This window comes from Odontesthes bonariensis, chromosome 20 (genome assembly GCF_027942865.1).
Source record: "Odontesthes bonariensis isolate fOdoBon6 chromosome 20, fOdoBon6.hap1, whole genome shotgun sequence".
NCBI classification, from domain to species: Eukaryota; Metazoa; Chordata; class Actinopteri; order Atheriniformes; family Atherinopsidae; genus Odontesthes; species Odontesthes bonariensis.
Genome location: NC_134525.1, coordinates 1,370,745 through 1,384,829, shown reverse-complemented (window position 1 = coordinate 1,384,829; position 14,085 = coordinate 1,370,745). Strand labels below are relative to the sequence as shown.

The 14,085-nt window shown below is 43.8% G+C and overlaps 1 protein-coding gene across 3 annotated transcripts in view; it reads left to right on the top strand.

Annotated features, from left to right (window-relative positions):
* Nucleotides 1-14,085, top strand: part of LOC142370423 (melanoma receptor tyrosine-protein kinase-like) — a 70,989-nt gene that overhangs the window by 37,000 nt on the left and 19,904 nt on the right. For all 3 annotated transcript variants that reach the window (XR_012767858.1, XR_012767857.1, XM_075452993.1), the window contains exons 2-11: nucleotides 5,259-5,410; nucleotides 5,564-5,771; nucleotides 7,436-7,570; nucleotides 7,651-7,719; nucleotides 7,831-7,949; nucleotides 9,175-9,316; nucleotides 10,418-10,531; nucleotides 10,610-10,736; nucleotides 12,772-12,845; nucleotides 12,925-13,018. Coding sequence is in view for 1 of the 3 variants with exons in the window: in XM_075452993.1 (XP_075309108.1) it covers nucleotides 5,259-5,410; nucleotides 5,564-5,771; nucleotides 7,436-7,570; nucleotides 7,651-7,719; nucleotides 7,831-7,949; nucleotides 9,175-9,316; nucleotides 10,418-10,531; nucleotides 10,610-10,736; nucleotides 12,772-12,845; nucleotides 12,925-13,018 (1,234 nt within the window). In the remaining 2 variants the exon portion in view is untranslated. The remainder of the gene's footprint in view (nucleotides 1-5,258; nucleotides 5,411-5,563; nucleotides 5,772-7,435; nucleotides 7,571-7,650; nucleotides 7,720-7,830; nucleotides 7,950-9,174; nucleotides 9,317-10,417; nucleotides 10,532-10,609; nucleotides 10,737-12,771; nucleotides 12,846-12,924; nucleotides 13,019-14,085) is intronic.

The window sequence follows — 14,085 nt, the reverse complement described above, 5'->3', positions numbered from 1 at the left end:
GGATCCACCAAACATGGAGAAGGGTACGGAACTTTTACTCGGCCATTTTCATGTTAAAGTTCTTCCAGACGGCGGAGTCGACAGAACCAAAGTCATCTGTAAACTCTGCCAAGTTGAATTGTCTTCTCAGCGTAGTAGTTCCAGTCTAAAATATCACTTAAAGGCAAAACACACAACTGATAGCAGCAAGTCATTCAAGGAAACAGACAGTGGAGCGAGGCTTCTACATAAAAACTACAGAAAGATGCTGATGTTAAAAGTTTTTGCACAACAAATGTTATGGCACTTTCATTCATATGGCAGCACATTTAAAATAAAGCTAAATGCTAAAAGCTATACGCTACTTTTGGATTCATTTTGGATTCTGCGTACAAATGTGATTAATCGTGATTAATCAGAGAAATCATGTGATTAATTAGAGAAGAAAATTAATGGGTTCACTTAGTTTTGTCTCAGTTTTGTTCCATAAATAATGAGACAGTGTAACATGTAACATGAGGCTGGATTTCCTGTTAAAGACCAGATGGTTTTTATTCATGACACGTTAAAAATGGACTTCACTTCACGTTTGTTTTATTTCCGTGAGGAAACAGAAGGTGTCGTTCCTCATCATGTGGAAATCTTAGCAGAGCGAGCGGGATGAAAGTGTGCGGCAGAGAAAAAGAGGGAAGAAGAGTGTTGGGAACACAGGGAAGGATGGAGGGATGGAAGGATGGAGGGATGGGGAGTAAACGAGTGGGAGGAGGCCGGATGGCCGGAGCAAGAAGAAGGAACTGGAGCTGTGTTGACTGTTGTGTGTGTCCAGATGTGCAGGGCTCCCCCTGAGGTTCTGGCCAATGGGGTAATCCCTGAATGAGCGATCAGCCAATCAGAGCCGGGCAGAGAGCAGCTGTGTTGTCTTTCTGACATCACAGCGGGGAGCCGGCCAATCAGAATCCTGCCAGTTGTTTTATCAGCACCAGCGTGTTTGCTGCTCTTCTTTTCCCGTTTGGTGAAGGTTTCCTCCTCAGAGGTGGGAGGAGACTCACCGAGGACATGAACATGTGGGCTCTGAGCAGCTCTGAGCAGCTCTGAGCAGCTCTGAGCAGCTCTGAGCAGCTCTGAGCTGCGTCAGATTAGCTGAAAGCTGAAAGCCTGCAGGGCTTCATTCCTCACCGACTCTTTGCTTTCCCCGTCACACCTTTCTGCTCCTGCCTGAAGGCTTCTTTCAGCTCCCTGCAGAACACAATCAGCTCTGATGTGGAAACATGACAGTTTACATTCCTAAACTTACCGTAAAGCTGGGACACCTGCTCAAAGACCCGACTTTTTCTCACAAGTTTGCACATTTTTCACCCTTTTCTGCTCAAAGACCCGACTTTTTCTCACAAGTTTGCACATTTTTCACACTTTTCTGCTCAAAGACTCGACTTTTTCTCACAAGTTTGCATATTTTTCACACTTTTCTGCTCAAAGACCCAACTTTTTCTCACAAGTTTGCATATTTTTCACACTTTTCTGCTCAAAGACCCGACTTTTTCTCACAAGTTTGCACATTTTTCACCCTTTTCTGCTCAAAGACCCAACTTTTTCTCACAAGTTTGCATATTTTTCACACTTTTCTGCTCAAAGACTCGACTTTTTCTCACAAGTTTGCATATTTTTCACCCTTTTCTGCTCAAAGACTCGACTTTTTCTCACAAGTTTGCATATTTTTCACACTTTTCTGCTCAAAGACCCGACTTTTTCTCACAAGTTTGCACATTTTTCACCCTTTTCTGCTCAAAGACCCAACTTTTTCTCACAAGTTTGCATATTTTTCACACTTTTCTGCTCAAAGACTCGACTTTTTCTCACAAGTTTGCATATTTTTCACCCTTTTCTGCTCAAAGACTCGACTTTTTCTCACAAGTTTGCACATTTTTCACACTTTTCTGCTCAAAGACTCGACTTTTTCTCACATGTTTGCACATTTTTCACACTTTTCTGCTCAAAGACCCGACTTTTTCTCACAAGTTTGCACATTTTTCACACTTTTCTGCTCAAAGACCCGACTTTTTCTCACAAGTTTGCACATTTTTCACACTTTTCTGCTCAAAGACTCGACTTTTTCTCACGTTTGCACATTTTTCACACTTTTCTGCTCAAAGACTCGACTTTTTCTCACAAGTTTGCACATTTTTCACACTTTTCTGCTCAAAGACCCGACTTTTTCTCACACATTTGCACATTTTTCACCCTTTTCTGCTCAAAGACCCGACTTTTTCTCACAAGTTTGCACATTTTTCACCCTTTTCTACTCAAAGACTCAACTTTTTCTCACACGTTTGCACATTTTTCACACTTTTCTGCTCAAAGACCCGACTTTTTCTCACAAGTTTGCACATTTTTCACACTTTTCTGCTCAAAGACTCGACTTTTTCTCACAAGTTTGCACATTTTTCACACTTTTCTGCTCAAAGATTCGACTTTTTCTCACACGTTTGCACATTTTTCACCCTTTTCTGCTCAAAGACTCGACTTTTTCTCACACGTTTTTCACACTTTTCTGCTCAAAGACCCGACTTTTTCTCACACATTTGCACATTTTTCACCCTTTTCTGCTCAAAGACTCGACTTTTTCTCACACATTTGCACATTTTTCACCCTTTTCTGCTCAAAGACCCGACTTTTTCTCACAAGTTTGCACATTTTTCACCCTTTTCTACTCAAAGACTCAACTTTTTCTCACACGTTTGCACATTTTTCACCCTTTTCTGCTCAAAGACCCGACTTTTTCTCACAAGTTTGCACATTTTTCACACTTTTCTGCTCAAAGACTCGACTTTTTCTCACAAGTTTGCACATTTTTCACACTTTTCTGCTCAAAGATTCGACTTTTTCTCACACGTTTGCACATTTTTCACCCTTTTCTGCTCAAAGACTCGACTTTTTCTCACATGTTTGCACATTTTTCACAGTTTTCTGCTCAAAGACTCGACTTTTTCTCACACGTTTGCACATTTTTCACACTTTTCTGCTCAAAGACTCGACTTTTTCTCACGTTTGCACATTTTTCACCCTTTTCTGCTCAAAGACTCGACTTTTTCTCACGTTTGCACATTTTTCACACTTTTCTGTTCAAAGACTCGACTTTTTCTCACGTTTGCACATTTTTCACCCTTTTCTGCTCAAAGACTCGACTTTTTCTCACGTTTGCACATTTTTCACACTTTTCTGCTCAAAGACTCGACTTTTTCTCACAAGTTTGCACATTTTTCACACTTTTCTGCTCAAAGACTCGACTTTTTCTCACAAGTTTGCACATTTTTCACACTTTTCTGCTCAAAGATTCGACTTTTTCTCACACGTTTGCACATTTTTCACCCTTTTCTGCTCAAAGACCCGACTTTTTCTCACAAGTTTGCACATTTTTCACACTTTTCTGCTCAAAGATTCGACTTTTTCTCACATGTTTGCACATTTTTCACAGTTTTCTGCTCAAAGACTCGACTTTTTCTCACACGTTTGCACATTTTTCACACTTTTCTGTTCAAAGACTCGACTTTTTCTCACACGTTTGCACATTTTTCACACTTTTCTGCTCAAAGACTCGACTTTTTCTCACGTTTGCACATTTTTCACACTTTTCTGCTCAAAGACTCGACTTTTTCTCACAAGTTTGCACATTTTTCACACTTTTCTGCTCAAAGACTCGACTTTTTCTCAAGTTTGCACATTTTTCACACTTTTCTGCTCAAAGATTCGACTTTTTCTCACATGTTTGCACATTTTTCACAGTTTTCTGCTCAAAGACTCGACTTTTTCTCACACGTTTGCACATTTTTCACACTTTTCTGCTCAAAGACTCGACTTTTTCTCACGTTTGCACATTTTTCACCCTTTTCTGCTCAAAGACTCGACTTTTTCTCACATGTTTGCACATTTTTCACCCTTTTCTACTCAAAGACTCAACTTTTTCTCACACGTTTGCACATTTTTCACCCTTTTCTGCTCAAAGACCCGACTTTTTCTCACAAGTTTGCACATTTTTCACCCTTTTCTACTCAAAGACTCAACTTTTTCTCACACGTTTGCACATTTTTCACACTTTTCTGCTCAAAGACCCGACTTTTTCTCACACATTTGCACATTTTTCACCCTTTTCTGCTCAAAGACTCAACTTTTTCTCACACATTTGCACATTTTTCACCCTTTTCTGCTCAAAGACCCGACTTTTTCTCACGTTTGCACATTTTTCACACTTTTCTGCTCAAAGACCCGACTTTTTCTCACATGTTTGCACGTTTTTCACACTTTTCTGCTCAAAGACTCGACTTTTTCTCACACGTTTGCACATTTTTCACACTTTTCAGACATTTCAGAGAAATGTTGTGCATAACTGAGGCTCTAAATGTGATCAGATTTAGTGTAAAAACACCAAACACCTGCCAGCTCATAGAGGAACTGCATCTGACTCAGCAGCGGTCCTGGCTAGATTTACGCCCCCAAAAAAAGCCTTACCCCGCCACCAACACAACAACATATTATATTATATATATATATTAGATTAGATACCACATGTAGCTTACAAAATGCCATGTCCATGTATATTAGAAGTTATTTAAGTTATTTAATTCAGCATATAGCTCTTAATAATAATAAAAAATCCACAGTCTGGACTTCTTGTTGTGTTGCAAACACAAACCAGACCAGGTTGCCTTTGGGTGAAATTAGCTGCATGACATGATGCCTCAATTCTAATTCTAGTTCAGCAAAACTAAAAATCAAACACAGTCGTGGCTAACAGCAACATGTTAGCAAGAGGCTAACAGATAGTCTCTGGCTAATAGCAACATGTTAGCAAGAGGCTAACAGATAGCCTTTAGCGTACGTCACTGATAGAAATCTGCATCCCTTTATCTTCTGCCCGTTTCTCCTCTTCTTCTCTTCTTCTCTTTCTAAACTGGGCACCTGATGGCTTCTTTGGTCTTTCACCATGATGATGATCCATGATGACTCCACATTATTACCTTTGCTTTTCCCATTAACACCGTCCGTTCAGCCGTCAATCAACCGGAGTCACGGGACGTAAACACATTCACACAGATGCTGCACAGATTTTTATTTATTTTACATTTTTCACACAACCCAGTTAATTACATGAAGGTTTATGGGTCTATGTTCATTTTAGGAATGAAATACCGTTTATTTGGCTGGTGCGCCCTGGGCGGTCGCCCACATTGCCCATAGCAACAACCGGCCCTGATCTGACCTGGTGGCCTCTGCCTCTGTTTCAGTGTGCCAGGGGATGAGCAACCACCTGACGCTGCTGGGGACGCGTGAGAATCACTACAGCAACATGGTGAGGATGTACTCCAACTGCTCCGTGGTCCTGGAGAACCTGGAGGTCACCTACAGCCTGGAGCACCAGGACCTGTCCTTCCTGCAGGTGTGTGAAAACACAGCCCAACAGAACTAAATTTACACAGTTTATCTTGATAATATATTTTACTGAATCAGGTGAGAACGCATGAACACATCAGAGCTGGAAATGGGTTAAAGTTTCTTTACAGAGTTCATAAATCCCTTCATTCCTCCTCAGTCCATCGTGGAAGTCGGCGGCTACGTTCTGATCGCCATGAATGAGGTGGCGACCGTCCCGCTGTCCAACCTGAGGCTGATCCGGGGACAGAGCCTGTACGAGGAGCAGTACGCCCTGCTGGTCATGTCCAACTACAACAGGAACCACTCGTCCGCCACGCTCAACTACACCAGCGGGCTGAGGCAGCTGCAGCTGAGCAGCCTGACAGGTGAGTCCAGGAAATACACTGAGCCGGTAAGCAGTTCAGGGCCCCTCAGAGACGGCAGCTTCCAGCGAATATGTTGAACCAGTTCAAAGCAGCCTTGGAAAGTTCAGCTTTCCGTATTACATTACATCACATTACGGTCATTTTGCAGACGCTTTTATCCAAAGCGACTTACAATCAGTGCGTTCAACATGGTAGGCAAAGGAACTTCGGGTCACAAGAAATCATAAGTGCATTTCCTTCCAAAACCAAACAGCTAAGAGCAAAACTAGTGCTAGAGTAAGTGCGATAAGTCAGGTACCGAGACAGATGGGAAGACAATTTAGAAAACAAAGACAATTTAGGATTCAATATAAACACAAGAAACTTAAAATAAAGCAAATAAAAAATTAAAATAAAATAAAGGACCAGACTCAGCGAATTATTCCCTAAACTCCCTATTATATAGATCAGTGAGCAGTGCTGACCAACATATCATTGGGGTCATCAGGTGGGAACCACCTGATGATAAATACACACTGATCTGAGCACCTCACAGAGAAATAAAAGATGTTCCAGATATCACACCGCAGCTGTGATGCTGCCACTTTCTGCAGTCGGCTTGTGTGTGTGTGAAGTGCATTAAAACCCGGAGCTTTAGCCCTGCAAACAAAGGCACGTCAGGTTTAGTTCCATATTGACACAAAGAGCTCCTCTGGTTTTCCACAACACTGTTCAGTACTCATCGTTTCCTGTTGAGGAGTGGCAGTGATGGCATATGACACGCTCAGCTGCCAGCTGAGGAGTGGCGGTGATGGCATATGACACGCTCAGCTGGCAGCTAAGTGGCGGTGATGGCATATAACACGTTCAGCTGGCAGCTAAGTGGCGGTGATGGCATATAACACGTTCAGCTGGCAGCTGAGGAGTGGCGGTGATGGCATATGACACGCTCAGCTGGCAGCTAAGTGGCGGTGATGGCATATGACACGCTCAGCTGGCAGCTGAGTGGCGGTGATGGCATATGACACGTTCAGCTGGCAGCTGAGGAGTGGCGGTGATGGCATATGACACGCTCAGCTGGCAGCTGAGTGGTAGTGATGGCATATGACACGTTCAGCTGGCAGCTGAGTGGTAGTGATGGCATATGACACGTTCAGCTGGCAGCTGAGTGGCAGTGATGGCATATGACACGTTCAGCTGGCAGCTGAGTGGTAGTGATGGCATATGACACGCTCAGCTGGCAGCTGAGTGGTAGTGATGGCATATGACACGTTCAGCTGGCAGCTGAGTGGTAGTGATGGCATATGACACGCTCAGCTGGCAGCTGAGTGGCAGTGATGGCATATGACAAGTTCAGCTGGCAGCTGAGTGGCGGTGATGGCATATGACACGCTCAGCTGGCAGCTGAGTGGCGGTGATGGCATATGACACGCTCAGCTGGCAGCTGAGTGGCGGTGATGGCATATGACACGTTCAGCTGGCAGCTGAGTGGCGGTGATGGCATATGACACGCTCAGCTGGCAGCTGAGTGGCGGTGATGGCATATGACACGCTCAGCTGGCAGCTGAGTGGCGGTGATGGCATATGACACGTTCAGCTGGCAGCTGAGTGGCGGTGATGGCATATGAGAGGAAATGTCCTTCACTCACTGACTCCACCTGAATTAATTTTGTCTTTCCTCACAGAGATTTTGAAAGGAGGGGTGAAGATGACCCACAATCCTTTGCTGTGCAACACAGATACCATCCAATGGTGGGACATCGTGGACAAAACCAGCAACGCCAGCATGGACATCACAAACAACGTCTTTGGACAGAAATGTAAGCAGATCCCTTCACTTTCCTCTGAGCTAAGTGTGAAATGTGCAGGCTCACCAACAAAAGTGTGTTTGTGTCTCCAGGTGAGGAGTGTGATCTCGGCTGTGTTAGAGGCTCCTGTTGGGCGGCCGGACCGGATCACTGCCAGAAATGTAAATACCCACGCCCTGATGGGAGGGACTGCTCCTTTAATCATCCAGGAACTGAACGAACAGCCCGATAATGAAGCTGTAAGCTGAACCTTCTCTCTGTGTCTCCGGCAGTCACCAAGCTGCTGTGTGCCGAGCAGTGCAGTAAGAGGTGTCGCGGCCCCACACTCGCCGACTGCTGCAACGAGCACTGCGCCGCCGGCTGCACCGGGCCCAAGGCCACCGAGTGCCTGGTGAGAGTCACACTTTTACCATAGAGCTTCAATCTATACACCTAAACACTACCAACCAGGCCAGAAATCTGGGTGTAGTGATGGACTCAGACCACAATATATTACTCAAACGACTGGAGAACTGGGCGGGTCTTTCCGGAACTGTACTAAACTGGTTCAAAACATACTTGGAGAACAGGAAGTACTTTATGTCAAAAGGTAACTTTACATTTGAACACACAAGAGTCACATGTGGAGTTCCCCAAGGTTCCATCCTGGGACCTCTTCTGTTTAACATCTACATGCTCCCACTGGCACAGATTATAAAAAAACAACAAAATAAACTACCACAGCTATGCAGATGACACGCAGATATATATTATAATGTCACCAGGAGACCGAGGCCCTGTACAGGCTCTTGGTAAATGCATTGAGGAGATTAATGACTGGATGTGCCACAACTTTCTCCAGCTAAACAAAAACAAAACTGAGGTAACTGTCTTTGGAGCCAAAGAGAAACGATTACAGGTCACCACAGAACTTCAATCTATACACCTAGAAACTACCAACCAGGCCAGGGTGTAGTGATGGACTCAGACCTAAATATGTTACTCAAACGACTGGAAAACTGGGCGGGTCTGTACTAAACTTGTTCAAAACATACTTAGAGAACAGGAAGTACTTTGTGTCAAAAGGTAACTTTACATCTGAACACACAAGAGTCACATGTGGAGTTCCCCAAGGTTCCATCCTGGGACCTCTTCTATTTAACATCTAAAGAGAAACGATTACAGGTCACCACAGAACTTCAATCTATACACCTAGAAACTACCAACTAGAACAAACTCTAGTTCCAGACATATGAAAACTACTTTTCAGTGCATCAACAGATCTCCGGGTCTTTCAAATGACCTAGTTTTATCTTAATAAACAACATTAAATTCATGGGATTTGTTCAGATTATTATTGTTTTATTTTCTACATTTTTTTTTTAACTTTCTTTCAATATTAATATTTTTTTCTATACGAGAGGTACCGGATTTGTCCAAATAAGTCCCGGAACACGGGCAGACCAAAACCAAGAGGTGCCGGGTCCTGTTCTGGCACAAATTAAGCCCTGCTGACGGTGTTGATCACTGCTCTCCCAGAGTGTTTTAGTCAAGCGGTGACTCCTAAACCTGACCGCAGTGTTGTTGTGCTCCGCCTCCTCTGGCAGTAAACTGTCTCTTTTGCACTTCCTCTGCAGGCCTGCAGGGCCGTTAACGACGATGGAACCTGTAAGGATACCTGTCCTCCTCCCAAACTCTACAACTGGATTACCCAGCAGGAGGTCAGCAACCCCAACGTCAAGTACACCTTTGGAGCCTCCTGCGTCAAAGCCTGCCCACGTACGGACTGTCCACCATTTTAACCTCATCACAGCTCTGTATATCACGGCTGCTTTAAAGGGACAGTTCACCTCTTTTTGACATGAAGCTGTGTAACATCCCATATCAGCAACATCATTTCTGAACATCTTCTTACCCCCTGCTGCGTCCTGTGAGCAGAGTTCCAGCCTCGTTTTGGTGCTGATGAAGGTAGTCCGGCTAGTTGGCTGGGGTTTCAAAAATAAAGCGTTTTGCTTCTCAGAACAATATGCGTTCAACAGAGTAATACATTTGCATCACAAAATGGTTCAACAGGAAAAAGTCAGACCTCACAATCTCTTGGCCCTATTTTCTCTCCCTTCGTATCACTGCCTGCTGCCGCCTGCCGACAGCCGCGCCTGTTACGGTGTTTGCTGCTCGGTCTGCACTTCGGTCTGCACAGCAGGTAAAGGAAAGGAAAGGAAAGGAAAGAGAAGAGAAGGAAAGGAAAGAAAAGGAAAGAAAAGGAAAGAAAAGGAAAGGAAAGAGAAGAGAAGGAAAGGAAAGGAAACTAAACAAAAGGAAAGGAAAGGAAAGGAAAGGAAAGGAAAGAGAAGGAAAGGAAACAATACAAAAGGAAGGAAAGGAAAGGAAAAACAAGACAAGGAAAGGAAAGGAAAGAAAAGGAAAGAAAAGGAAAGGAAAGAGAAGGAAAGGAAAGGAAACTAAACAAAAGGAAAGGAAAGGAAAGACAAGGAAAGAAAGGAAAGAGAAGGAAAGGAAACTAAACAAAAGGAAAGAAAAGGAAAGGAAACAAAATGAAAGGAAAGGTCTGACTTTTTCCTGGGGAACCATTCTGTGATGCAAATGTATTACTCTGTTGAACGCATATTGTTCTGAGAAGCAAAACGCTTTATTTTTTAAACCCCAGCCAACTAGCCGGACTACCTTCATCAACACCAAAACGAGGCTGGAACTCTGCTCACAGGACGCAGCAGGGGGTAAGAAGATGTTCATAAATGATGTTGCTGATATGGGATGTTACACAGCTTCATGTCAGAAGAGGCGAACTGTCCCTTTAAAGAGGCGAACTGTCCCTTTAAGTCCTGCTGCAGCCTGAACGTTTGTGTTCTGTTCCTGCAGACAACTACGTGGTGACCGACGGCTCGTGCGTCCGCTCCTGCAGCGCCGGGATGTACGAGCTGCAGGAGAAGGGAGTCCACCGCTGCAAAGCCTGTGATGGACCCTGTCCCAAAGGTACAGTCGCACACACCTGAATCCTCCCGATTCAGCAGCAGCCTGAGCCGGATTCTTCTTCTTCTCTTCTTCCTGCAGAATGCGACGGAATCGGGACGGACTCTCTGGCCACTGCCATCGCTGTCAATGCCTCCAACATCAGGTCCTTCAGGAACTGCACCAAGATCAAGGGGAACATCATCCTCCTGGAATCGTCCTTCACCGGGTGAGACGCTCAGTCCCAGCTGGGGGGTGCGCTGCATCCCACACACTAAAAAACGCCAAGAAGAAGGAGTAAAATGATCCTTCATCAGTCTCTCTCAGGGCTGAAGAAAAAGCCATCGAAGAAAAATGATAAAAAGATGTCAAATAAATTAGGGCTGGGCAGCGATTAAAATGTTTAATCTAATTAATCGCATGATTTCCCTGATTAATCACGATTAATCGCATTTGTACGCAGAATCCAAAAATGAATCCAAAAGTAGCGTATAGCTTTTAGCATTTAGCTTTATTTTAAATGTGCTGCCATATGAATGAAAGTGCCATAACATTTGTTGTGCAAACACACTTTTAACATCAGCATCTTTCTGTAGTTTTTATGTAGAAGCCTCGCTCCACTGTCTGTTTCCTTGAATGACTTGCTGCTATCAGTTGTGTGTTTTGCCTTTAAGTGATATTTTAGACTGGAACTACTACGCTGAGAAGACAATTCAACTTGGCAGAGTTTACAGATGACTTTGGTTCTGTCCACTCCGCCGTCTGGAAGAACTTTAACATGAAAATGGCCGAGTAAAGCGGAGTATATGCTCGGAAACCAGGTCGTCTGCGTGTGTGTCGCAGTTAACGCAGACATGCCCCCCCCCTACGCAGACACTCTAGCGCACCTCCCCAAAATTGTAACTCACCGCAGACAGTGCCGCAGATATCGTCGCAGGGAGGAGAGAAAGGAGGCCTCTGATTGGTCAACTGTACATCCGCTCTACACTATGCGTAGTTCCGGTTTGCTAACCAGCTAATGGTGACGCTAACCGTGCTAACCGTGCTAACCGTGACGCTTCTTTCACCTCTCTGCCAGCTCCAGTAGTAGCAATATTTCTTCTATTTCTAGATCGATCAGCTGCATCTCAATCAAAGTGCGCATTCGTCCAGTCGCCGTTGTTGTTGAATGACCTCCGTAACCGGAAGAGAAACACGCCACCCACCACACCCACAATCCTAGCTTGTTCGTGATGTCCCTCTTGCGTTGTGCCGTGGGATTAACGTAGCGCAGACCGCGCTTCAAAATTGGGCATAAATCAAAAATAACTGCATCGTGTCTGCGACACACTGCTGCGAGAGTATACACGGCCCTTAAAAGTTCCGTACCCTTCTCCAGGTTTGGTGGATCCGCCGATTACTTTCTTTTCCTGTTTCAGCAGACAGCAACAGACTTTTACAAAATAAAAGCCTGTGAGCAACAGACTTTTACAAAATAAAAGCCTGTGAGCGACAGACTTTTACAAAATAAAAGCCTGTGAGCAACAGACTTTTACAATAATAAAATAAATAATAAAACAGGGGGTTCTGTGGCGTAGTGGGTTGAGCAGGCAAGGCAAGGTAATTCAAAGTGCTTTACAGCTACATAAAATCACAAGAAGGCAATAAAATCCTTTAAAACAAAAACAATAATAAATAAATAAATTAATTAATAAATTAAAATAAATAAATAAATAAATAATAAATAAAATTAAATTAAAATAAATAAATAAAATAAAATTAAAGTAAATAAATAAATAAATAAATAAATAAATAAAATTTAAACGAAAAAAAAAAAAAACAGGCGCCCCATGTACAGACGCTACAGTCCTCGCTGCAGCTGGCCCCGGTTCAAGTCCCGCATTGGATGGCCCTGTGCTGCGTGTTGTTCCCCCTCTCTCGGCCAAATTTTTCTTTTCGTTTAAATTTTTTATTTTTTTTTTTAAATGTAAAATAAAAAATAAATTTTTTTAAAGATAAATAAATAAAACCTGCGTTAATGCGCGATAAAATATTTATCGGCGTTAAATGGTTAATGAGTTAACGCGATAATAACGAGTTAACTCGTTCAGCCCTAATAAAAAGATATAAAATAAAAGATAAAACGATCCGTTTTGTGTATAAATGTACTTGGATAGAAACAAGCTCCAGCACACTGATTTATTTAAGAGTGAAACAGACATGGAGGTGTTTCACCTGAGCAGTTCGGTGGGGACGGACTCTGATCCTCTGATTGGCTGTTTCAGGGACCCTCACTACAAGATCCCCCCCATGGACCCCGACATGCTGCGCTTCTTCCGGACGGTGAAGGAAATCACGGGTAGGTCTCCTCTGGCGGTGCGCTCACGCTGGGCTTCCTGTCGGCTGAGCCGCGTGACCTCAGTGTCTGTGTCGTCCAGGTTACCTGCTGATCGCGTCCTGGCCTCAGAACCTCACGTCTCTGTCGGCGTTCGAGAACCTGGAGATCATCCGGGGAAGGATAACGTTTCAGAAGTGAGTCCCTCCTCAGCTCTTAGCTGGTTAGGACTCAGCTTCAGGTAAATCAGAGCAGCCTGGGGCTCTCAGACTGGGTACCCAGCTCCCCCCGGTGGCCAGTCGGTGGTACTTCACCATGGAGGAGTGTGTGTGTGATTCAGTTTGATTCTACTTGTAGGAGCTATTTGCAAAGTTGGTTTTTGTTTTTTTTGGTTCTGGTTGGAAATTAAATTTGTTAATTATGAGTAACTTTATTTGATTAATTTCAGTGCTTTATTTAGATTAGATTTTTTGCTAATATTCCTTTAGTTATTTGTTTGGAATATTTTGGTAATAGGAGGGTTTCACTTGACGTCACTTCCGTATTTTTCTAAGCGCGCGAACCTAAGTGGTGGGCAACCTGAGCTGGAGCCCATTGAAAACACTGTTTTGTCTGCCACTTTTTTGCCCAAAATACCTCAGTTTTGTGCCGTTTTTGGATGTAGCAATCGGTCTAACCGAGAGAAGGGAAAGGGTTACTATCGGGTACCGAAGGTAATCGCCCATAGAGGTGAGAAATGGAAAAAACTCACAGAACAACGCCGCAAAAAGTGGATAGCTAACCTACGTTTACAGACTGGAGGAGCTGAATCTGCAAATGCTCGTGCCTGCGGTGACCACTTCGTCATGTGCGAAATCTAACGGTTTAGTAGTAGTGCAGTAAAGAATTATGTTGTTTAATGCCAATCAACAGTAATGTAATACGGGCTCCGTTTGGGCTTTGTTTTGAAGGCTGCCCCAGCGCGTTGTTGGCTACTGTCAGTGGACTGGGCTCCGACGGTCAAGCTGGGTTACCCAAACACAGAGCTAACACACCGCCATCGGTGTTTCATGCGATCTCTGAGAGTGGTTGATCTAAACAAAACAAATTTGTCACGTCGTCACAAACTTCACGTTTCAGTAGTATCCTCGAAGTGCTTAAATGCTAACAGCGCACATTAGCTCCCAAGTACATGACAACAGAATCGCTCTCTCTCTGCCTTGTGCATTAGGCTAACAAAGACACAATGTCAGCATTTGGATATTTGGAACTCGGCATTTTATCA